The sequence below is a fragment of the Argopecten irradians genome, chromosome 9, assembly GCF_041381155.1.
Source record: "Argopecten irradians isolate NY chromosome 9, Ai_NY, whole genome shotgun sequence".
Classification (NCBI taxonomy): domain Eukaryota; kingdom Metazoa; phylum Mollusca; class Bivalvia; order Pectinida; family Pectinidae; genus Argopecten; species Argopecten irradians.
This window is the reverse complement of record NC_091142.1, coordinates 1281523-1308932: the sequence shown is the minus strand read 5'-3', so window position 1 is coordinate 1308932 and position 27410 is coordinate 1281523. Positions and strand designations below refer to the sequence as shown.

The window sequence follows — 27410 nt, the reverse complement described above, 5'->3', positions numbered from 1 at the left end:
GATAGATAGAAGGAGTCAATCTTCTGTACTACCTGATAGATAGAAGGAGTCAATCTTCTGTACTACCTGATAGATAGAAGGAGTCAATCTTCTGTACTCCCTGATAGATAGAAGGAGTCTATCTTCTGTACTACCTGATAGATAGAAGGAGTCTATCTTCTGTACTACCTGATAGATAGAAGGAGTCAATCTTCTGTACTACCTGATAGATAGAAGGAGTCTATCTTCTGTACTACCTGATAGATAGAAGGAGTCTATCTTCTGTACTCCCTGATAGATAGAAGGAGTCAATCTTCTGTACTACCTGATAGATAGAAGGAGTCAATCTTCTGTACTACCTGATAGATAGAAGGAGTCAATCTTCTGTACTACCTGATAGATAGAAGGAGTCAATCTTCTGTACTACCTGATAGATAGAAGGAGTCTATCTTCTGTACTACCTGATAGATAGAAGGAGTTAATCTTCTGTACTACCTGATAGATAGAAGGAGTCAATCTTCTGTACTACCTGATAGATAGAAGGAGTTAATCTTCTGTACTACCTGATAGATAGAAGGAGTCAATCTTCTGTACTACCTGATAGATAGAAGGAGTCAATCTTCTGTACTACCTGATAGATAGAAGGAGTCAATCTTCTGTACTCCCTGATATAGAAGGATTTTGTTGTCTGTACTACCTGATAGATAGAAGGAGTTAATCTTCTGTACTACCTGATAGATAGAAGGAGTCAATCTTCTGTACTACCTGATAGATAGAAGGAGTTAATCTTCTGTACTACCTGATAGATAGAAGGAGTCAATCTTCTGTACTACCTGATAGATAGATAGATAGGAGTCAATCTTCTGTACTACCTGATAGATAGATAGAGAAGAGTATAATCTTCTGTACTACCTGATAGATAGAAGGAGTCAATCTTCTGTACTACCTGATAGATAGAAGGAGTCAATCTTCTGTACTACCTGATAGATAGAAGGAGTTATCTTCTGTACTACCTGATAGATAGAAGGAGTCAATCTTCTGTACTACCTGATAGATAGAAGGAGTTTGTCTTCTGTACTACCTGATAGATAGAAGGAGTCAATCTTCTGTACTCCCTGATAGATAGAAGGAGTTAATCTTCTGTACTACCTGATAGATAGAAGGAGTCAATCTTCTGTACTACCTGATAGATAGAAGGAGTCAATCTTCTGTACTACCCTGATAGATAGAAGGAGTCAATCTTCTGTACTACCTGATAGATAGAAGGAGTCTATCTTCTGTACTCCCTGATAGATAGAAGGAGTCAATCTTCTGTACTCCCTGATAGATAGAAGGAGTCAATCTTCTGTACTACCTGATAGATAGAAGGAGTCAATCTTCTGTACTACCTGATAGATAGAAGGAGTCAATCTTCTGTACTACCTGATAGATAGAAGGATTCTGTCTTCTGTACTACCTGATAGATAGAAGGAGTCAATCTTCTGTACTACCTGATAGATAGAAGGAGTTAATCTTCTGTACTACCTGATAGATAGAAGGAGTCAATCTTCTGTACTACCTGATAGATAGAAGGAGTCAATCTTCTGTACTACCTGATAGATAGAAGGAGTCAATCTTCTGTACTACCTGATAGATAGAAGGAGTCAATCTTCTGTACTACCTGATAGATAGAAGGAGTCAATCTTCTGTACTACCTGATAGATAGAAGGAGTCAATCTTCTGTACTACCTGATAGATAGAAGGAGTCAATCTTCTGTACTACCTGATAGATAGAAGGAGTCAATCTTCTGTACTACCTGATAGATAGAAGGAGTCAATCTTCTGTACTACCTGATAGATAGAAGGAGTCTAATCTTCTGTACTACCTGATAGATAGAAGGAGTAGATATCTTCTGTACTACCTGATAGATAGAAGGAGTCAATCTTCTGTACTACCTGATAGATAGAAGGAGTCAATCTTCTGTACTACCTGATAGATAGAAGGAGTCAATCTTCTGTACTAACTGATAGATAGAAGGAGTCTATCTTCTGTACTACCTGATAGATAGAAGGAGTCAATCTTCTGTACTACCTGATAGATAGAAGGAGTCTATCTTCTGTACTACCTGATAGATAGAAGGAGTCAATCTTCTGTACTACCTGATAGATAGAAGGAGTCAATCTTCTGTACTACCTGATAGATAGAAGGAGTCTATCTTCTGTACTACCTGATAGATAGAAGGAGTCAATCTTCTGTACTACCTGATAGATAGAAGGAGTCAATCTTCTGTACTACCTGATAGATAGAAGGAGTCAATCTTCTGTTACTACCTGATAGATAGAAGGAGTCTAATCTTCTGTACTACCTGATAGATAGAAGGAGTCAATCTTCTGTACTACCTGATAGATAGAAGGAGTCTATCTTCTGTACTACCTGATAGATAGAAGGAGTCTATCTTCTGTACTACCTGATAGATAGAAGGAGTCAATCTTCTGTACTACCTGATAGATAGAAGGAGTCAATCTTCTGTACTACCTGATAGATAGAAGGAGTCAATCTTCTGTACTACCTGATAGATAGAAGGAGTCAATCTTCTGTACTACCTGATAGATAGAAGGAGTCAATCTTCTGTACTCCCTGATAGATAGAAGGAGTCAATCTTCTGTACTACCTGATAGATAGAAGGAGTTAATTTCTTCTGTACTACCTGATAGATAGAAGGAGTCAATCTTCTGTACTACCTGATAGATAGAAGGAGTCAATCTTCTGTACTACCTGATAGATAGAAGGAGTCTATCTTCTGTACTACCTGATAGATAGAAGGAGTCAATCTTCTGTACTACCTGATAGATAGAAGGAGTCAATCTTCTGTACTACCTGATAGATAGAAGGAGTCAATCTTCTGTACTACCTGATAGATAGAAGGAGTCAATCTTCTGTACTACCTGATAGATAGAAGGAGTCAATCTTCTGTATTCCCTGATAGATAGATAGATAGGAGTCAATCTTCTGTACTACCTGATAGATAGAAGGAGTTAATCTTCTGTACTACCTGATAGATAGAAGGAGTCAATCTTCTGTACTACCTGATAGATAGAAGGAGTCAATCTTCTGTACTACCTGATAGATAGAAGGAGTCAATCTTCTGTACTACCTGATAGATAGAAGGAGTCAATCTTCTGTACTACCTGATAGATAGAAGGAGTCAATCTTCTGTACTACCTGATAGATAGAAGGAGTTTGTCTTCTGTACTACCTGATAGATAGAAGGAGTCAATCTTCTGTACTACCTGATAGATAGAAGGAGTTAATCTTCTGTACTACCTGATAGATAGAAGGAGTCAATCTTCTGTACTACCTGATAGATAGAAGGAGTCAATCTTCTGTACTACCTGATAGATAGAAGGAGTCAATCTTCTGTACTACCTGATAGATAGAAGGAGTCAATCTTCTGTACTACCTGATAGATAGAAGGAGTCAATCTTCTGTACTACCTGATAGATAGAAGGAGTCAATCTTCTGTACTACCTGATAGATAGAAGGAGTCAATCTTCTGTACTACCTGATAGATAGAAGGAGTCAATCTTCTGTACTACCTGATAGATAGAAGGAGTCAATCTAGATCTGTACTACCTGATAGATAGAAGGAGTCAATCTTCTGTACTACCTGATAGATAGAAGGAGTCAATCTTCTGTACTACCTGATAGATAGAAGGAGTCTATCTTCTGTACTACCTGATAGATAGAAGGAGTCAATCTTCTGTACTACCTGATAGATAGAAGGAGTCAATCTTCTGTACTACCTGATAGATAGAAGGAGTCAATCTTCTGTACTACCTGATAGATAGAAGGAGTCAATCTTCTGTACTACCTGATAGATAGAAGGAGTCAATCTTCTGTACTACCTGATAGATAGAAGGAGTCAATCTTCTGTACTACCTGATAGATAGAAGGAGTCAATCTTCTGTACTACCTGATAGATAGAAGGAGTCAATCTTCTGTACTACCTGATAGATAGAAGGAGTCAATCTTCTGTACTACCTGATAGATAGAAGGAGTCAATCTTCTGTACTACCTGATAGATAGAAGGAGTCAATCTTCTGTACTACCTGATAGATAGAAGGAGTCAATCTTCTGTACTCCCTGATAGATAGAAGGAGTCAATCTTCTGTACTACCTGATAGATAGAAGGAGTAAATCTTCTGTACTACCTGATAGATAGGAGTATCTTGAAGGATAGTAATCTTCTGTACTACCTGATAGATAGAAGGAGTCAATCTTCTGTACTACCTGATAGATAGAAGGAGTCAATCTTCTGTACTACCTGATAGATAGAAGGAGTCAATCTTCTGTACTACCTGATAGATAGAAGGAGTCAATCTTCTGTACTCTGTAGATAAGACTTCTGTACTCCTGATAGATAGAAGGAGTCAATCTTCTGTACTACCTGATAGATAGAAGGAGTTCTATCTTCTGTACTCCCTGATAGATAGAAGGAGTCAATCTTCTGTACTACCTGATAGATAGAAGGAGTCAATCTTCTGTACTACCTGATAGATAGAAGGAGTTAATCTTCTGTACTACCTGATAGATAGAAGGAGTCAATCTTCTGTACTACCTGATAGATAGAAGGAGTCAATCTTCTGTACTACCTGATAGATAGAAGGAGTCAATCTTCTGTACTACCTGATAGATAGAAGGAGTCAATCTTCTGTACTACCTGATAGATAGAAGGAGTAATCTTCTGTACTACCTGATAGATAGAAGGAGTCAATCTTCTGTACTACCTGATAGATAGAAGGAGTCAATCTTCTGTACTACCTGATAGATAGAAGGAGTCAATCTTCTGTACTACCTGATAGATAGAAGGAGTCAATCTTCTGTACTACCTGATAGATAGAAGGAGTCAATCTTCTGTACTACCTGATAGATAGAAGGAGTCAATCTTCTGTACTACCTGATAGATAGAAGGAGTCAATCTTCTGTACTACCTGATAGATAGAAGGAGTTAATCTTCTGTACTACCTGATAGATAGAAGGAGTCAATCTTCTGTACTACCTGATAGATAGAAGGAGTCAATCTTCTGTACTACCTGATAGATAGAAGGAGTCAATCTTCTGTACTACCTGATAGATAGAAGGAGTCAATCTTCTGTACTCCCTGATAGATAGAAGGAGTCAATCTTCTGTACTACCTGATAGATAGAAGGAGTCAATCTTCTGTACTACCTGATAGATAGAAGGAGTCAATCTTCTGTACTACCTGATAGATAGAAGGAGTCAATCTTCTGTACTACCTGATAGATAGATAGATAGGGAGTCAATCTTCTGTACTCCCTGATAGATAGAAGGAGTCAATCTTCTGTACTCCCTGATAGATAGAAGGAGTTAATCTTCTGTACTACCTGATAGATAGAAGGAGTCAATCTTCTGTACTACCTGATAGATAGAAGAATTTCTGTACTCTGATAGATAGAAGGAGTCAATCTTCTGTACTACCTGATAGATAGAAGGAGTCAATCTTCTGTACTACCTGATAGATAGAAGGAGTCAATCTTCTGTACTACCTGATAGATAGAAGGAGTAATCTTCTGTACTACCTGATAGATAGAAGGAGTCAATCTTCTGTACTACCTGATAGATAGAAGGAGTCAATCTTCTGTACTACCTGATAGATAGAAGGAGTCAATCTTCTGTACTACCTGATAGATAGAAGGAGTCAATCTTCTGTACTACCTGATAGATAGAAGGAGTCAATCTTCTGTACTACCTGATAGATAGAAGGAGTCAATCTTCTGTACTACCTGATAGATAGAAGGAGTCAATCTTCTGTACTACCTGATAGATAGAAGGAGTCAATCTTCTGTACTACCTGATAGATAGAAGGAGTCAATCTTCTGTACTACCTGATAGATAGAAGGAGTCTATCTTCTGTACTACCTGATAGATAGAAGGAGTCAATCTTCTGTACTACCTGATAGATAGAAGGAGTCAATCTTCTGTACTACCTGATAGATAGATAGAAGGAGTCAATCTTCTGTACTACCTGATAGATAGAAGGAGTCAATCTTCTGTACTACCTGATAGATAGAAGGAGTCAATCTTCTGTACTACCTGATAGATAGAAGGAGTTAATCTTCTGTACTACCTGATAGATAGAAGGAGTCAATCTTCTGTACTACCTGATAGATAGAAGGAGTCAATCTTCTGTACTACCTGATAGATAGAAGGAGTCAATCTTCTGTACTACCTGATAGATAGAAGAGTCAATCTTCTGTACTACCTGATAGATAGAAGGAGTCAATCTTCTGTACTACCTGATAGATAGAAGGAGTATCTTCTGTACTACCTGATAGATAGAAGGAGTAATCTTTGTACTACCTGATAGATAGAAGGAGTCAATCTTCTGTACTACCTGATAGATAGAAGGAGTCTAATCTTCTGTACTACCTGATAGATAGAAGGAGTCAATCTTCTGTACTACCTGATAGATAGAAGGAGTCAATCTTCTGTACTACCTGATAGATAGAAGGAGTCAATCTTCTGTACTACCTGATAGATAGAAGGAGTCAATCTTCTGTACTACCTGATAGATAGAAGGAGTTAATCTTCTGTACTACCTGATAGATAGAAGGAGTCAATCTTCTGTACTACCTGATAGATAGAAGGAGTCAATCTTCTGTACTACCTGATAGATAGAAGGAGTCTATCTTCTGTACTACCTGATAGATAGAAGGAGTCAATCTTCTGTACTACCTGATAGATAGAAGGAGTCAATCTTCTGTACTACCTGATAGATAGAAGGAGTTAATCTTCTGTACTACCTGATAGATAGAAGGAGTCAATCTTCTGTACTACCTGATAGATAGAAGGAGTCAATCTTCTGTACTCCCTGATAGATAGAAGGAGTCAATCTTCTGTACTACCTGATAGATAGAAGGAGTTAATCTTCTGTACTACCTGATAGATAGAAGGAGTCTATCTTCTGTACTACCTGATAGATAGAAGGAGTCAATCTTTTGTACTACCTGATAGATAGAAGGATTTTGTTGTCTGTACTACCTGATAGATAGAAGGAGTCAATCTTCTGTATTCCCTGATAGATAGATAGATAGAAGGAGTCAATCTTCTGTACTACCTGATAGATAGAAGGAGTCAATCTTCTGTACTACCTGATAGATAGAAGGAGTCAATCTTCTGTACTACCTGATAGATAGAAGGAGTCAATCTTCTGTACTACCTGATAGATAGAAGGAGTCAATCTTCTGTACTACCTGATAGATAGAAGGAGTCAATCTTCTGTACTACCTGATAGATAGAAGGAGTCAATCTTCTGTACTACCTGATAGATAGAAGGAGTCAATCTTCTGTACTACCTGATAGATAGAAGAGTCAATCTTCTGTACTACCCTGATAGATAGAAGGAGTCAATCTTCTGTACTACCTGATAGATAGAAGGAGTCAATCTTCTGTACTACCTGATAGATAGAAGGAGTCAATCTTCTGTACTACCTGATAGATAGAAGGAGTCAATCTTCTGTACTACCTGATAGATAGAAGGAGTCAATCTTCTGTACTACTGATAGATAGAAGGAGTCTATCTTCTGTACTACCTGATAGATAGAAGGAGTCAATCTTCTGTACTACCTGATAGATAGAAGGAGTCAATCTTCTGTACTACCTGATAGATAGAAGGAGTCAATCTTCTGTACTACTACCTGATAGATAGAAGGAGTCAATCTTCTGTACTACCTGATAGATAGAAGGAGTCAATCTTCTGTACTACCTGATAGATAGAAGGAGTCTATCTTCTGTACTACCTGATAGATAGAAGGAGTCTATCTTCTGTACTACCTGATAGATAGAAGGAGTCAATCTTCTGTACTACCTGATAGATAGAAGGAGTCAATCTTCTGTACTACCTGATAGATAGAAGGAGTCAATCTTCTGTACTACCTGATAGATAGAAGGAGTCAATCTTCTGTACTACCTGATAGATAGAAGGAGTCAATCTTCTGTACTACCTGATAGATAGAAGGAGTAATCTTCTGTACTACCTGATAGATAGAAGGAGTCAATCTTCTGTACTACCTGATAGATAGAAGGAGTTAATCTTCTGTACTACCTGATAGATAGAAGGAGTCAATCTTCTGTACTACCTGATAGATAGAAGGAGTAAATCTTCTGTACTACCTGATAGATAGAAGGAGTCAATCTTCTGTACTACCTGATAGATAGAAGGAGTCAATCTTCTGTACTACCTGATAGATAGAAGGAGTCAATCTTCTGTACTACCTGATAGATAGAAGGAGTCAATCTTCTGTACTACCTGATAGATAGAAGGAGTCAATCTTCTGTACTACCTGATAGATAGAAGGAGTCAATCTTCTGTACTACCTGATAGATAGAAGGAGTCAATCTTCTGTACTACCTGATAGATAGAAGGAGTCAATCTTCTGTACTACCTGATAGATAGAAGGAGTCAATCTTCTGTACTACCTGATAGATAGAAGGAGTCAATCTTCTGTACTACCTGATAGATAGAAGGAGTCAATCTTCTGTACTACCTGATAGATAGAAGGAGTTAATCTTCTGTACTACCTGATAGATAGAAGGAGTCAATCTTCTGTACTACCTGATAGATAGAAGGAGTCAATCTTCTGTACTACCTGATAGATAGAAGGAGTCAATCTTCTGTACTACCTGATAGATAGAAGGAGTCAATCTTCTGTACTACCTGATAGATAGAAGGAGTCAATCTTCTGTACTACCTGATAGATAGAAGGAGTCAAATCTTCTGTACTACCTGATAGATAGAAGGAGTTAATCTTCTGTACTACCTGATAGATAGGAGTCAATTTTCTGTACTCCCTGATAGATAGAAGGAGTCAATCTTCTGTACTACCTGTAGGAGTTAGCGGTGGGGGTAGGAGGTGGGGGTGGGGATGTTGTTGTAGGGTTAGGTGTAGATAGGTATATAGCCAGGCTAGTTTCAGCTTCCCTTATAATCATTCTGTAGATGTTTAACAGACTCGTGAAATGTGTGTTATTAATAACCTGCCTACAAGTTAATGGTAAAACTTAATCTCTGGTCAGTGTGATATATGTCAAAATTGAAGCCAAAGGGAGTTATATGTCAAAATTGAAGCCAAAGGGAGATAATTAATATCCACTTTTAGCTATTTTCTAAGGTAGCCAGAATCCTTACATAATTATCATTTTCTTCATATTATTTGTGATGTTAATGTTTAATGTGGGTGTTTTTTTCTCATTTTGAAATATTTAAAGGTGTCTTTCGCCAGAATTTAGTACAAATAGATATATTAAATCATAAGGTTAGAATATCTATATAGGTTCATTCAGAACCACAAATATCAATAAGCTTGGCCTTACAGAAAAACTTGATGGAATGCCTGCTTCTCCATATTCAGATATATTCAATAGCATGAAATGATGGAATATTAGGACATTTATTTCAGCCATACTGGTGTACTAACAGTGGAAGGCAGCTTTCACCGTGGTTACTGATGTAGTCCAATAGATGTGGCTACTAGTCTAGTGATCACTCTACCATGTATTATACTGCAATGTTATTATGTATGTATAATGTACAGTAGCATGTACAGTATGTAGGTTAAACATCACATGAACTTTTTTAAAAATCACAAGTATAACACTGCATTCATTTGGCTGACAGTGGATGGTGGTGAGGATTCCAGCAATATTTCAGGTAACATTTCTTCTTCTGTGTTGGAGTTTAATGAAATAAGTCAAACATTAAATAGCCTATAATGATACAAAAATAACATAGAGTTGGTGAACTGTGTCTGTAGAGTTTGTTGATCGAGGAGCAGGTATTCATACGCTGTGGTACATTGATGTGGGATGATGTGTTTCTCCATAGTACTCTGGATAATGTATTTAAAAAACCTAACAACTTCAACTGTGTTTTGCTGTAATCGATGTTACAATTTTTTATGAAGGATGTTAACCCCCTGTGATATATTGCCTCCATTGTATCACCAAAATAGCCTTTTAACGGTGGTCTGTGGTATGTCTTTCTGTCCTTTAACAACTCTTGTTACCACTATTTCACAGAAAGTTCTGAAGGGATCTGTCTCATATGAAGGTTCACCTAGGCAGGTCACCTTAACCATTTAGGAACCATGCCCACAGGTGGGGGAGGGGGGAGGCTAGTGGTAGTATATCAGACACTTTAACCACTTATCCACTGTGACCCAGAGGTGGGGGCTAGTGGTAGAATCTCCAACACCTTAACCACTTGACCACTTTGACCCAGAGGTGGAGGGCTTGTGGTAGAATGTCAGACACCTTAACCACTCAGTCACCATGACCCGGAGGTGAAGGGCTTGTGGTAAAATGTCAGACACCTTAACCACTTGACCACTGTGACCCAGAGGTGGAGGGCTTGTGGTAGAATGTCAGACACCTTAACCACTTGACCACTTTGACCCAGAGGTGGAGGGCTTGTGGGAGAATGCCAGACACCTTAACCACTTGACCACTTTGACCCAGAGGTGGAGGGCTAATGGTAGAATATCAGTCACATTAACCACTCAGACACTGTGCCCCAGAGGTCAAATAGTACTTACATATACATGTATTGTGAAGTTTACACACTGTGTTTGAGAGCTGGTTCACCAATAGAGATATGCTGTACTTGAATTTTACATTAGCACAGTAGGCAGGTAACACATTTCTCTATAATCACTCTTAGGTTTCAAGGTCATGGGATGGGGAGATTTAAGCCAAGGTAACCCCCCTCCACCTCCCCCTACCTCTACCCCTTCTTATCCCCCCCCACCCCCCCTCCTTACTGATTTAATGGTTAATAGAATGTGGCTATCATCCAGGATCTATAATATATAAGCATGTTGCTTTTAGATCTGAATGAAGTGTTTGATGCTTTGTGTAGAAGTTCACTAGGATTTAATACTGGTATTTGCTGTACCAGCTGTAATTAAGTTGTATAACAAAAATAAAAGTAACAGAAACCAATTCGTATTCCTATTAAGAACATTTAAAAAAACAAACAATATTTCAGCGATTATTGCTAAAAAATTTGATATCATCTTAATCAAGCTACACCAGATTTGGCAACAATTGAAAAAAGAAATTGAAACAGTGTGGAGAATTGGATTTCCTTCATTTGTGTGTTGTAGAGTTCGTTTATTAGACTGTTTATAAAAGTGTTTTAATGTTTAATTGATCAAAATATGACCTTGACATTACAGCCATACAGTATTTATTGTAAGCTATGAAATTTTTAATTTTATTCAAAGTCATTGTTGACGTGATGACATCCTTACAAAAATATTGTATTATTTTCAATTTATTATGGAGTCATCCTGCCATGCTTTAAGATATGTAAGGAAAAACCTTTATCTTAATTATCACCATCTAAAACCTTTATTTTTTTGTTCAAAACTTTTGAGAATTTACTTCACCTTTAAGGGAAATCAATCCAACTTCCTGTCACATGACTGGTTTGTTTACGTTAGTGATCTGTGTCACGGTCTAGTGACAAGCCCTTTACATTGTATATCAACACCTTATGTTAGGAATGGGCTTATTATACACATGAATTTACTTCTACCTTAATTACAATACAGGTAATCACAAACACCTGTTATTCTATTTTGAGAAGTTGGAAGAAATTGCCTCCCTGTGTGTAGGTGTACAGGGTGAATGTGACACGGTGAATTTGACACGGTGATTTTGTGCTGGAGTTTATACCTTGAATTAACTTCCTCTGTGTTCGGCATTACACACCATTACCTGTGATAGAAGACCCACTGATATGGATATTACTGTCCCTGATTGCGGTATCGTTTTGTTTTGTGTGTCAGTATCGGAAATTCCTTAATGACTTAACAACAGCAATGTGAATGTGTTCATATACAACCTGTATCAGCTGGCAAAAAAATAATAATGGTTGTATCGGAAAACTGGATTAAAGGGCATTTCTAGTGAATCAATTTACACATATACACAGACGGAATCCTCAGCTTGTTATACATACCTAAGTAAATCATTACTATTGATATTCAACAAATGAGACATGAAGCAAATCATACATATTTTGTGATTTAACTTTGGAATTGTATCTCCAACCTGAGCATTTCATCAAGTGCATTAGTTGTAAAGTTTTAATTGGTGGGGTTAGCCAGGGGTTATCTATAAGCCAGTTGTCATTGGTAGCTGTATTTATATTTACCCAAAAGCATAAAATTTCTAGATAATTATTACTCTTCATGCAAGCAAAAAGTGAAATGCAAAGAAAAAGGTTTAGGCTTTCAAAGTGATGTTACAATCTGCTTACTACAGTAGAACTATAGCTAGGGTCAGAAGGATTCGAACCAAGACTACTAAAATGCATCAATAGCTAACAAAAGTTTAAAATTCATGTGTAGAATTTTGAAACATATTTGATTTGGTTAAAGTTATCCATGGGAATTCATTTTAAATGTCAATTTCATCATGATATAGCAAAAACCAAAGCAGTAATATTTTGAAAGAAAATTATAATTCAAATTTTTGTATCAAATTCATAAATCATATTTTTTACAAAATTAGAATTTTCAAAACTAAAGATTGCAGATTTATCATTGTTGTTTTTTTAGAAAATTTGAATTAATTCAGTACACGGTATCTTGTGCAAAGATTATGATTTAGGAAACGAATTATACTTTATTGGGGAAATATAATAATTTTCATTTAATGTTTAACCAAAATATTAAATTTGATGTTTCTAATGATTTAAGGCTACAGGAGGAATCCAATCTGGTATGAGAGAGTTTCGATCACAGATGTTGATAATATCGGATTTCCATGTAACGCATTAGGAGGAGTGTTTAATTTGCGCGACAAAGATCCGCTGACATGTTAGATCAGGTGCTAATGAATGTTTGATTACACAGATCATGTGCAAAGTTTGGCTTTGAATTTTAAACTCTGGGAATTGTTAAGTCGAGTCTGAATGGAAAAAAAATTTATCATCTTCAGAAATTGATCTAGTTTTATATAAGATCAAATTAAAGATAGGAGAATATCAGTTTGGACAGAGGAATTCATGTCAAACTTTACAGGTATACATTATGATACATGTATATACACAACCAATAGAGCTATGGATGTTAAATTCCAAGCAGATGTCATAAAAATTCCTTTGGAATAAATGAAAGGTGGTCTGCCAGTGGCATGAAGTGTATTTAATCATCTGTTTATATAATATACTACATAGTCGGTGAGAGGGTGATATCTGTGAGGGGGCCACGAAATGGCCTGATGGCAAACTTTGCTCCAACTTCTCTACCTGACAACACAGTTATGAGGCCAACAGATAGCAGACCTTGGCTACAGAGATAAAAGCAGACGACAGTCATGTACAAGGCATATCTACTGTAAGTTATACCACTCACTGTAATTTGATATAGAATATTGTTTGTTTTGAATCCAGGTGATTATGCCGATCATCTGCCAATGAATTTTTATAGAAATGTTTTTGAGTGACCAGAAACATCAGGTATTATTATTAGTTGGGTTGATAGCTACAGCAGGATGATTTAATAAGCAAACTATCTACATACAATAATTATTTTCATTTAAGGTGTTCTGACCTTTTTACCACTATAGCCCAGGCCCCTCCACCTCTTGGTCACAGTGGCTGATTGGTTAAGTTTGTCTGACATTCTACCACTAGCCCTCCACCTCTATGTCACAGTGACTGAGTGGTTAAGGTGTGTGACATTCTACCACAAGCCCTCCACCTCCGCGTCATGGTGACTGAGTGGTTAAGGTGTCTGACATTCTACCACTAGCCCTCCACCTCTATGTCACAGTGGCTGATTGGTTAAGGTGTCTGACATTCTACCACTAGCCCTCCACCTCCGGGTCATGGTGACTGAGTGGTTAAGGTGTCTGACATTCTATCACTAGCCCTCCACCTCCGGGTCATGGTGACTGAGTGGTTAAGGTGTCTGACATTCTACCACTAGCCCTCCACCTCTATGTCACAGTAGCTGAGTGGTTAAGGTGTCTGACATTCTACCACTAGCCCTCCACCTCTATGCCACAGTGGCTGAGTGGTTAAGGTGTCTGACATTCTATAACTAGCCCTCCACCTCTATGTCACAATGGCTGATTGGTTAAGGTGTCTGACATTCTACCACTAGCCCTCCACCTCCGGGTCATGGTGACTGAGTGGTTAAGGTGTCTGACATTCTACCACTAGCCCTCCACCTCTATGTCACAGTGGCTGACTGGTTAAGGTGTCTGACATTCTACCACAAGCCCTCCACCTCTGGGTCATGGTGACTGTGTGGTTAAGGTGTCTGACATTCTACCACTAGCCCTCCAACTCCGGGTCATGGTGACTGAGAGGTTAAGGTGTCTGACATTCTACCACTAGCCCTCTACCTCTATGTCACAGTGGCTGAATGGTTAAGGTGTCTGACATTCTACCACTAGCCCTCCACCTCTATGTCACAGTAGCTGAGTGGTTAAGGTGTCTGACATTCTACCACTAGTCCTCCACCTCTATGTAACAGTGGCTGAGTGGTTAAGGTGTCTGACATTCTGTAACTAGCCCTCCACCTCCGGGTCATGGTGACTGAGTGGTTAAGGTGTCTGACATTCTACCACTAGCCCTCCACCTCCAGGTCATGGTGACTGAGTGGTTTTGGTGTCTGACATTCTACCACTAGCCCTCCACCTTCGGGTCATGGTGACTGAGTGGTTAAGTTGTCTGACATTCTATAACTAGCCCTCCACCTCTATGTCATGGCTGAATGGTTAAGGTGTCTGACATTCTACAACTAGCCTTCCACCTCTATGTCACAGTGGCTGAGTGGTTAAGGTGTCTGACATTCTACCACTAGCCCTCCACCTCTATGTTACAGTAGCTGAGTGGTTAAGATGTCTGACATTCTACCACTAGCCCTTCACCTCTATGCCACAGTGGCTGAGTGGTTAAGGTGTCTGACATTCTATAACTAGCCCTCCACCTCTATGTCACAATGGCTGATTGGTTAAGGTGTCTGACATTCTACAACTAGCCCTCCACCTCCGGGTCATGGTGACTGAGTGGTTAAGGTGTCTGACATTCTACCACTAGCCCTCCACCTCTATGTCACAGTGGCTGAGTGGTTAAGGTGTCTGACATTCTACCACAAGCCCTCCACCTCTGGGTCATGGTGACTGAGTGGTTAAGGTGTCTGACATTCTACCACTAACCCTCCACCTCTATGTCACAGTGGCTGATTGGTTAAGGTGTCTGACATTCTACCACTAGCCCTCCACCTCTGGGTCATGGTGACTGAGTGGTTAAGGTGTCTGACATTCTACCACTAGCCCTCCACCTCTGGGTCATGGTGACTGAGTGGTTAAGGTGTCTGACATTCTACCACTAGCCCTCCACCTCTATGTCACAGTGGCTGAGTGGTTAAGGTGTCTGACATTCTACCACTAGCCCTCTAACTTTATGTCACAGTGGTTGAGTGGTTAAGGTGTCTGACATTCTACCACTAACCCTCCACCTCTATGTCATGGCTGAATGGTTAAGGTGTCTGACATTCTACCACTAGCCCTCCACCTCGATGTCACAGTGGCTGAGTGGTTAAGGTGTCTGACATTCTACCACTTGCCCTCCACCTCTATATCACAGTAGCTGAGTGGTTAAGGTGTCTGACATACTACCACTAGCCCTCCACCTCTATGTCACAGTGGCTGAGTGGTTAAGGTGTCTGACATTCTATAACTAGCCCTCCACCTCTATGTCATGGTGGCTGAATGGTTAAGGTGTCTGACATTTTACCACTAGCCCTCCACCTCTATGTCACAGTGGCTGAGTGGTTAAGGTGTGTGACCTTCTACCACAAGCCCTTCACCTCTGGGTCATGGTGACTGAGTGGTTAAGGTGTCTGACATTCTACCTCTAGCCCTCCACCTCTATGTCACAGTGGCTGATTGGTTAAGGTGTCTGACATTCTACCACTAGCCCTCCACCTCCGGGTCATGGTGACTGAGTGGTTAAGGTGTTTGACATTCTACCACTAGCCCTCCACCTCTATGTCACAGTGGCTGATTGGTTAAGGTGTGTGACATTCTACCACAAGCCCTCCACCTCAGGGTCATGGTGACTGAGTGGTTAAGGTGTCTGACATTCTACCACTAGCCCTCCACCTCTATGTCACAGTGACTGATTGGTTAAGGTGTCTGACATTCTACCACTAGCCCTCCACCTCCGGGTCATGGTGACTGAGTGGTTAAGGTGTCTGACATTCTACCACTAGCCCTCCACCTCCGGGTCATGGTGACTGAGTGGTGAAGGTGTCTGACATTCTACCACTAGCCCTCCAGTTCCGGGTCATGGTTACTGAGTGGTTAAGGTGTCTGACATTCTACCACTAACCCTCCACCTCTATGTCACAGTGGCTGAATGGTTAAGGTGTCTGACATTCTACCACTAGCCCTCCATCTCTATGTCACAGTAGCTGAGTGGTTAAGGTGTCTGACATTCTACCACTAGCCCTCCACCTCTTTGTCACAGTGGCTGAGTGGTAAAGGTGTCTGACATTCTGTAACTAGCCCTCCACCTCTATGTCACAGTGGCTGATTGGTTAAGGTGTCTGACATTCTACCACTAGCCCTCCACTTTGGGGTCATGGTGACTGAGTGGTTAAGGTGTCTGACATTCTATAACTAGCCCTCCACCTCTATGTCATGACTGAATTGTTATGGTGTCTGACATTCTACAAATAGCCTTCCACCTCTATGTCACAGTGGCTGAGTGGTTAAGGTGTCTGACATTCTACCACTAGCCCTCCACCTCTATGTCACAGTGGCTGAATGGTTAAGGTGTCTGACATTCTAACACTAGCCCTCCACCTCTATGTCACAGTGGCTGAATGGTTAAGGTGTCTGACATTCTACCACTAGCCCTCCACCTCTGGGCCATGGTGACTGAGTGATTAAAGTATCTTACATTCTACCTAATGAATAATAGTGAAATATGAAGCACTCAAAGCTAAATTTGAATTTTGTACAAGATGTTTATATAATTTGAACTTGCTGCATGATGACAGATTAAAAATGAGAAGCAGACTTGTTATAGTCTTTAGTATGTGTGCACATGATGCAGATCATTAATTATGTAATTATTCTGATTTTTAGCTGCCTACATAATAACACTGTCAAAATTATAGTGTCTGCATAAATTCCTGACAGCAGAAATGTGGAGTGTGTTTAGGTAAATTAGAAAGGATGATTCATCAGGTTTGAGTACACTGTAGAAGGGCCTGGGCCCAGCAGGGACAGATTTCTTATAATTCCTGTAGAAATGAAGATATTTAATCCTAATTTGGTGTGAAGCATCCTTGGATGAAAGGGAACTAATTTTGTTTAAATGGTGGGTCTTACCCTTTCAGGGGCCATATGGGGATATATCATGTCACCTTCACCGAGAAACAGTTGTAATGAAATAATGAAGCAATGTTTGTTGGAAATTAGCATAGAATAAACTTACTCATAGAGAAAGTTGTGAGAAATCAAATATGTTGCTGAGAAATAGATCCTAAAATATGTATTTGTAATATATATTATGTCGTCCTAGCATATTACTGTGGTGAGAGATAAGGCCCCATGGACCTCTTGTGGGTATTTGTTTGTTTCAGCTTTGTTCCTCAGTACGGACAAAACAGTTGTACAAACTGTAAACTAAACCAGAGGTGGCATGTGGCCTTGATTATAATAGACAAACGTAATTACACTACACATGTGCAGGATTTGTCTAGGATGTTAATGGTTAGAAACTAGAAAACATATTCAGTAACCCTGCCAGACTTTAAATAATACCATGGTCCTGTTTTATGAACATTCCTCAAATTTAAGGAATCCCTTAACTTAGAATTCCACATAGGAAAGCATTACAGAAGTAATATAAGGAAACAATTTAACAAGTTAAGGAGCACTTCCTTACAATTTGTAATGCTTTCCTATGGAGAATTTTAAGTTAAGTGAATCCTTTAAGGAATGTTTGTGAAACTGGGCCCATATGTCAATTTAAAGGACCATGGCTAAGTAATTCAGGTGCCTATTTTTTTCACGAGTCGTAATGATCTATAAAAAGGTAGCTACCATACCTACGGTTACATAACAAAATGATATTAGATTAAAAATAAAAAATAAAAAACCCAATTAGCTTAAGATATCAATTCAAAGCAATTAAATCTGACATAGCACTAAACCACCCAGGTTGTATGTGCCACGTAGGACAGTTGTATATGTCCCACGTATGGCAGTTGTATGTCCCATGTAGGGCAGTTGTATATGTCCCACGTAGGACAGTTGTATGTCCCGCGTAGGGCAATTGTATGTCCCATGTAGGGCAGTTGTATGTCCCACGTATGGCAGTTGTATGTCCCACGTAGGACATTTGTATGTCCCAAGTAGGACAATTGTATATGTCCCATGTAGGGCAGTTGTATGTGCTATGTAGGGCAATTGTATGTACCACGTAGGACAGTTGTATGTCCCACGTAGGACAGTTGTATGTCCTTCATAGGACAGTTGTATATGTCCCACGTTTGGCAGTTGTATGTGCCACGTATGGCAGTTGTATATGTCCCATGTATGGCAGTTGTATATGTCCCACGTAGGACAGTTGTATGTCCCATGTAGGACAGTTGTATGTCCCACGTTTGGCAGTTGTATGTCCAACGAATGGCAGTTGTATGTGCCACGTAGGACAGCTGTATATGTACCACGTTTGGCAGTTGTATGTCCCACGTAGAGCAGTTGTATGTCCCATGTAGGACAGTTGTATGTCCTTCATAGGACAGCTGTATATGTACCACGTTTGGCAGTTGTATGTACCACGTAGGACAGTTGTATGTCCACGTAGGACAGTTGTATGTCCTTCATAGGACAGTTGTATATGTCCCACGTTTGGCAGTTGTATGTGCCACGTATGGCAGTTGTATATGTCCCATGTATGGCAGTTGTATATGTCCCACGTAGGACAGTTGTATGTCCCATGTAGGACAGTTGTATGTCCCACGTTTGGCAGTTGTATGTCCAACGAATGGCAGTTGTATGTGCCACGTAGGACAGCTGTATATGTACCACGTTTGGCAGTTGTATGTCCCACGTAGAGCAGTTGTATGTCCCATGTAGAGCATTTGTATGGAAGTTGTATGTCCCACGTAGGACAGTTGTATGTGCCACGTAGGTCAGTTGTATGTCTCACGTTTGGCAGTTGTATGTGCCAGGTAGGGCAGTTATATGTACCAAGTATGGCAGTTGCATATGTCCCATGAAGGGCAGTTGTATGTCCCACATATGGCAGTTGTATATGTCCCATGTAGGACAGTTGTATGAACCACGTAGGGCAGTTGTATGTCCCACGTAGGACAGTTGTATGTCCCACGTTTGGCAGTTGTATGTGCCACGTAGGGCAGTTGTATGTACCAAGTATGGCAGTTGTATGTCCCAAGTAGGACAGTTGTATGTCCCACATAGGGCAGTTGTATATGTCCCATGTAGGACAGGTGTATGTGCCACATAGGACAGTTGTATGTACTAAGTATGGCAGTTGTATGTCCCACGTAGGGTAGTTGTATGTCCCACATATGGCAGTTGTATGTCCCACGTAGGACAGTTGTATGTAACATGTAGGACAGTTGTATGTCCCACGTAGGACAGTTGTATGTCCCACGTTTGGCAGTTGTATGTGCCACGTAGGGCAGTTGTATGTACCAAGTATGGCAGTTGTATGTCCCAAGTAGGACAGTTGTATGTCCCACATAGGGCAGTTGTATATGTCCCATGTAGGACAGGTGTATGTGCCACGTAGGACAGTTGTATGTACTAAGTATGGCAGTTGTATGTCCCACGTAGGGTAGTTGTATGTCCCACATATGGCAGTTGTATGTCCCACGTAGGACAGTTGAATGTACCATGTAGGACAGTTGTATGTTCCACGTAGGGCAGTTGTATGTCCCATGTAGGGCAGTTGTATATGTCCCACGGAGGACAGTTGTATGTGCTATGTATGGCAATTGTATGTCCCACGTAGGGCAGTTGTATGTGCTATGTATGGCAGTTGTATGTTCCACGTAGGGCAGTTGTATGTCCCATGTATGGCAGTTGTATATGTCCCACGTAGGACAGTTGTATGTGCTATGTATGGCAGTTGTATGTCTCACGTAGGACAGTTGTATGTCCCACGTAGGGCAGTTGTATGTCTCACGTAGGACAGTTGTATGTCCCACGTAGGGCAGTTGTATATGTCCCATATAGGACAGTTGTATGTCCCACGTAGGGCAGTTGTATGTACCACGTATTGCAGTTGTTTGTTCCACATAGGACAGTTGTATGTACCATGTATGACAGTTGTATGTCTCACATAGGACAGTTGTATGTCCCACGTAGGGCAGTTGTATATGTCCCATATAGGACAGTTGTATGTCCCACGTAGAACAGTTGTGTATGTCCCATGTAAGACAGTTGTTTGTCCCATGTAGGACAGTTGTATGTCCCACGTAGGACAGTTGTATGTCCCACATAGGACAGTTGTATATGTCCCACGTAGGACAGTTGTATGTCCCACGTAGGACAGTTGTATGTCCCACGTAGGACAGTTGTATATGTCCCATGTAGGACAGTTGTATGTCCCATGTAGGACAGTTGTATGTCCCATGTTTGGCAGTTGTATGTCCATCGTATGGCAGTTGTATGTGACACGTAGGACAGCTGTATATGTACCACGTTTGGCAGTTGTATGTCCCACGTAGAGCAGTTGTATGTCCCACGTAGGACAGTTGTATGTCCCACGTAGGTCAGTTGTATGTCCCACGTTTGGCAGTTGTATGTGCCACGTAGGGCAGTTGTATGTACCAAGTATGGCAGTTGTATATGTCCCATGTAGGGCAGTTGTATTTTCCACGTAGGACAGTTGTATATGTCCCATGTAGGACAGTTGTATGAACCACGTAGGGCGGTTATATGTCCCACGTAGGACAGTTGTATGTCCCACGTTTGGCAGTTGTATGTCCCACGTATGGCAGTTGTATATGTTCCATGTATGGCAGTTGTATATGTCCCACGTAGGACAGTTGTATGTCCCATGTAGGACAGTTGTATGTCCCACGTTTGGCAGTTGTATGTCCAACGAATGGCAGTTGTATGTGCCACGTAGGACAGCTGTATATGTACCACGTTTGGCAGTTGTATGTCCCACGTAGAGCAGTTGTATGTCCCATGTAGAGCATTTGTATGGAAGTTGTATGTCCCACCTAGGACAGTTGTATGTGCCACGTAGGTCAGTTGTATGTCTCACGTTTGGCAGTTGTATGTGCCACGTAGGGCAGTTATATGTACCAAGTATGGCAGTTGCATATGTCCCATGAAGGGCAGTTGTATATGTCCCATGTAGGACAGTTGTATGAACCACGTAGGGCAGTTGTATGTCCCACGTAGGACAGTTGTATGTTCCACGTAGGGCAGTTGTATGTCCCATGTAGGGCAGTTGTATATGTCCCACGGAGGACAGTTGTATGTGCTATGTATGGCAATTGTATGTCCCACGTAGGGCAGTTGTATGTGCTATGTATGGCAGTTGTATGTTCCACGTAGGGCAGTTGTATGTCCCATGTATGGCAGTTGTATATGTCCCATGTAGGACAGTTGTATGTGCTATGTATGGCAGTTGTATGTCCCACGTAGGGCAGTTGTATATGTCCCATGTAGGGCAGTTGTATTTACCACGTATGGCAGTTGTTTGTCCCACGTAGGACAGTTGTATGTACCATGTATGGCAGTTGTATGTCACACGTAGGACAGTTGTATGTACCACATAGGACAGTTGTATGTTCCACGTAGGGCAGTTGTATGTCCCATATAGGGCAGTTGTATATGTCCCACGTAGGACAGTTGTATGTGCTATGTATGGCAATTGTATGTCCCACGTAGGGCAGTTGTATATGTCCCACGTAGGACAGTTGTATGTGCTATGTATGGCAGTTGTATGTCCCATGTAGGGCAGTTGTATATGTCCCATGTAGGGCAGTTGTATTTACCACGTATGGCAGTTGTTTGTCCCACGTAGGACAGTTGTATGTACCATGTATGGCAGTTGTATGTCACACGTAGGACAGTTGTATGTACCACATAGGACAGTTGTATGTTCCACGTAGGGCAGTTGTATGTCCCATATAGGGCAGTTGTATATGTCCCACATAGGACAGTTGTATGTGCTATGTATGGCAATTGTATGTCCCACGTAGGGCAGTTGTATATGTCCCACGTAGGACAGTTGTATGTGCTATGTATGGCACATGTATGTCCCATGTAGGGCAGTTGTATATGTCCCATGTAGGGCAGTTGTATTTACCACGTATGGCAGTTGTTTGTCCCACGTAGGACAGTTGTATGTACCATGTATGGCAGTTGTATGTCACACGTAGGACAGTTGTATGTCCCACGTAGGGCAGTTGTATATGTCCCACATAGGACAGTTTTATGTCCCACATAGGACAGTTGTATATGTCCCATGTAAGACAGTTGTTTGTCCCATGTAGGACAGTTGTATGTCCCACGTAGGACAGTTGTATGTCCCACATAGGACAGTTGTATATGTCCCACGTAGGACAGTTGTATGTCCCATGTAGGACAGTTGTATGTCCCATGTAGGACAGTTGTATGTCCCACGTAGAACAGTTGTGTATGTCCCATGTAAGACAGTTGTTTGTCCCATGTAGGACAGTTGTATGTCCCACGTAGGACAGTTGTATGTCCCACATAGGACAGTTGTATATGTCCCACGTAGGACAGTTGTATGTCCCACGTAGGACAGTTGTATGTCCCACGTAGGACAGTTGTATATGTCCCATGTAGGACAGTTGTATGTCCCATGTAGGACAGTTGTATGTCCCATGTTTGGCAGTTGTATGTCCATCGTATGGCAGTTGTATGTGACACGTAGGACAGCTGTATATGTACCACGTTTGGCAGTTGTATGTCCCACGTAGAGCAGTTGTATGTCCCACGTAGGACAGTTGTATGTCCCACGTAGGACAGTTGTATGTCCCACGTTTGGCAGTTGTATGTGCCACGTAGGGCAGTTGTATGTACCAAGTATGGCAGTTGTATATGTCCCATGTAGGGCAGTTGTATTTTCCCACGTAGGACAGTTGTATGTCCCATGTAGGACAGTTGTATGAACCACGTAGGGCGGTTATATGTCCCACGTAGGACAGTTGTATGTCCCACGTTTGGCAGTTGTATGTCCCACGTATGGCAGTTGTATATGTTCCATGTATGGCAGTTGTATATGTCCCACGTAGGACAGTTGTATGTCCCATGTAGGACAGTTGTATGTCCCACGTTTGGCAGTTGTATGTCCAACGAATGGCAGTTGTATGTGCCACGTAGGACAGCTGTATATGTACCACGTTTGGCAGTTGTATGTCCCACGTAGAGCAGTTGTATGTCCCATGTAGAGCATTTGTATGGAAGTTGTATGTCCCACCTAGGACAGTTGTATGTGCCACGTAGGTCAGTTGTATGTCTCACGTTTGGCAGTTGTATGTGCCACGTAGGGCAGTTATATGTACCAAGTATGGCAGTTGCATATGTCCCATGAAGGGCAGTTGTATATGTCCCATGTAGGGCAGTTGTATATGTCCCACGTAGGGCAGTTGTATGTCCCACGTAGGACAGTTGTATGTTCCACGTAGGGCAGTTGTATGTCCCATGTAGGGCAGTTGTATATGTCCCACGGAGGACAGTTGTATGTGCTATGTATGGCAATTGTATGTCCCACGTAGGGCAGTTGTATGTGCTATGTATGGCAGTTGTATGTTCCACGTAGGGCAGTTGTATGTCCCATGTATGGCAGTTGTATATGTCCCATGTAGGACAGTTGTATGTGCTATGTATGGCAGTTGTATGTCCCACGTAGGGCAGTTGTATATGTCCCATGTAGGGCAGTTGTATTTACCACGTATGGCAGTTGTTTGTCCCACGTAGGACAGTTGTATGTACCATGTATGGCAGTTGTATGTCACACGTAGGACAGTTGTATGTACCACATAGGACAGTTGTATGTTCCACGTAGGGCAGTTGTATGTCCCATATAGGGCAGTTGTATATGTCCCACGTAGGACAGTTGTATGTGCTATGTATGGCAATTGTATGTCCCACGTAGGGCAGTTGTATATGTCCCACGTAGGACAGTTGTATGTGCTATGTATGGCAGTTGTATGTCCCATGTAGGGCAGTTGTATATGTCCCATGTAGGGCAGTTGTATTTACCACGTATGGCAGTTGTTTGTCCCACGTAGGACAGTTGTATGTACCATGTATGGCAGTTGTATGTCACACGTAGGACAGTTGTATGTACCACATAGGACAGTTGTATGTTCCACGTAGGGCAGTTGTATGTCCCATATAGGGCAGTTGTATATGTCCCACATAGGACAGTTGTATGTGCTATGTATGGCAATTGTATGTCCCACGTAGGGCAGTTGTATATGTCCCACGTAGGACAGTTGTATGTGCTATGTATGGCACATGTATGTCCCATGTAGGGCAGTTGTATATGTCCCATGTAGGGCAGTTGTATTTACCACGTATGGCAGTTGTTTGTCCCACGTAGGACAGTTGTATGTACCATGTATGGCAGTTGTATGTCACACGTAGGACAGTTGTATGTCCCACGTAGGGCAGTTGTATATGTCCCACATAGGACAGTTTTATGTCCCACATAGGACAGTTGTATATGTCCCATGTAAGACAGTTGTTTGTCCCATGTAGGACAGTTGTATGTCCCACGTAGGACAGTTGTATGTCCCACATAGGACAGTTGTATATGTCCCACGTAGGACAGTTGTATGTCCCATGTAGGACAGTTGTATGTCCCATGTAGGACAGTTGTATATGTCCCTCGTAGGACAGTTGTATGTCCCATGTAGGACAGTTGTATGTCCCACATAGGACAGTTGTATATGTCCCATGTAAGACAGTTGTTTGTCCCATGTAGGACAGTTGTATGTCCCACGTAGGACAGTTGTATGTCCCACATAGGACAGTTGTTTATGTCCCACGTAGGACAGTTGTATGTCCCACGTAGGACAGTTGTATGTCCCACGTAGGGCAGTTGTATATGTCCCACGTAGGACAGTTGTATGTCCCATGTAGGACAGTTGTATGTCCCACATAGCACAGATGTATGTCCCATATAGGACAGTTGTATATCCCACGTAGGACAGTTGTATGTCCCACGTAGGGCAGTTGTGAGTCCCACAGATAAAAGAGGCGTCAGAATGAAGTGAATTAAACTTGGTCCGGCCCCATTTTACATCTTTTTATAACTTAACTTAATATCCTTAACTTAGAAATTATCCATAGAATGCATTACTCAGAAGTTAAGCGGAGAAATCTTGAATTAACGAAGTGTTATGATATAATTTTAAGTTTAAAAATGATGATGAAATTAAGGCTTGGTTGTGCTGACATTGATGTATATCCGGGTTGAATGGTATGTGAATATGACAGAAAACAGTGAAGTCGGCCCTTGGCAGTTTACATGGATAGGAATTAATTCTATAGAAGTTGTATTTACATATTCTACCTCCGTGGTGAATTAGTACCTGGTAGAGGGTTTAACCAGATAATTGATCAGTGTTAGTATAATGTAAGTACACAGACATCCACTCTATAATTATGGAGATTGGTTAACTTCTCCCATCTAAAAATCTCAATGAATATAATGGCTCCTTTTTTATATAAATAATATTTCTGTTTCTATTTTTAGTTTTCAGAGAGAACTCATCACATATATTCTGTTTGAAGTTAAAAATAAATCAAATTTTTATCGAATGCCAAAAATAAGAATGAGTTTTTTTAATCATATCAAGCTGACAAAACATTTTATAAATTCACTGGACAAGAATCTTCACTTAACAGTGTTTTGTTGACATGGTTCAGTGAACTTGAAGAGTTAAACTGAAATTCAAACAGCCTAACTAAAGAATGTTATACTGTGGGTGTCACTATCATGGTCGAATGTATACTTTGAACAGAAAATTAATATTTTTTCTGGAATGTTTCCTCTGGATCATATACTTGTCAAGTGGTTTAATTAACTTTCTGTTTTAACTTTTATTAAAAAAAATGCCTGACATGCGTAGATATAAGATGGGAGATGATAATAATACATCATTAGGAGTGGTAATGTCTGAGGGGTCTTATTGGAGAAACGAAAAAACACCAAGGTAGGTTCTGAGGCTAATTAATTATTCGTTAATAATGAAATATTAATTAACATATTTGCCCTAATTAGCGCCTCTCCCCCTATAAGCGCCCATCCCCTTTTCTGTAAAAGAGTTTAAATTGTAAAAACGCCCCTTTCCCATGGATTTAACAATATTTTACAACATGTGATGCCCCTAACATCAGCATTGCATCCCATATTACATGAACTTGTGAGTCATTTACATGTACATATGAATCCCCAACATAATAATGCGTCTCAATGGATAAAAGTCGTATGTATGTTTACTGTAACAGATGAATGCACTATGAGTACAGAAAGAGTGGAAATATGGCTAACTTTCTTTTCCCACAACTTACATTTTGGTTCATTATTAAGTGCCCCCCTTTGTTACAATTATTTTTGGTATTAATGAAGTTCTGTACAAATATATGCATGTACATGTAACTACAATGTATTATGTAAACCCTATGGAATAAAGGGAGACAATCGATCAGTACTGATTCTTCTAAAGGTTTTAATTTATTGTGTTTTGTCCGTGGCATTATTCCATCCAAGCTCCCTGTATATATACATGTATTGATGATTTCTACATAAGACTTGTAATATGTACGTGGTGACCCTAGATTGCATAGTCGACCACCGATGACCAGGTAGCTCGAATCAGTAGAGCATCTCAGATAAGTGTTCTGAGGTCCAGGGTTCGAATCCTGTCTGTCCACTCCTGTTACTTAGATTTACATCACCTGATGATGTGCAGTGAATTATTGTGATAAAAACTTTTTAGCTCACCTGGCCCAATGGCGCGGCGTCCGTCGTCCGTCCGTCCGCCGTCTGTCCGTCCGTCCGTCCGTCCGTCAACATTTCCTTTAAATCGCTACTAGTCATAGAGTTCTGCATGGATTGTAACCAAATTTGGCCACAAACATCCTTGGGGGAGGGGGAACAGAACTTGTATAAATTTTGGCTCTGTCCCCCCCCGGGGCAGGAGGGGCGGGGCCCAATAGGGGAAATAGAGGTAAATCCTATAAATCGCTACTTGTCCTAGAGTTCTGCATGGATTGTAACCAAATTTGACCACAAACATCCTTGGGGGAGGGGAAACAGAACTTGTATAAATTTTGGCTCTGGTCCCCCAGGGGCAGGAGGGGCGGGGCC

The 27410-nt window shown here is 40.8% G+C and overlaps 1 protein-coding gene across 6 annotated transcripts in view; it reads left to right on the top strand.

Moving 5' to 3' along the window:
- Nucleotides 1-27410, top strand: part of LOC138331057 (calcium/calmodulin-dependent protein kinase kinase 1-like) — a 248457-nt gene that overhangs the window by 195051 nt on the left and 25996 nt on the right. The window contains exons 1-2 of one of the 6 annotated variants that reach the window (XM_069278512.1): nt 11494-12006; nt 13224-13383. The exons of 2 other annotated variants lie outside the window; for them this stretch is intronic. In XM_069278512.1, the coding sequence (XP_069134613.1) occupies nt 13364-13383 (20 nt within the window). In that variant the 5' untranslated portion in view covers nt 11494-12006; nt 13224-13363. Of the gene's footprint in view, nt 1-11493; nt 12007-12744; nt 13384-25527; nt 25674-26090; nt 26254-27410 lie in introns of those variants that run through there. 3 more of the 6 variants (XM_069278511.1, XM_069278513.1, XM_069278510.1) reach the window with 3 other exon arrangements.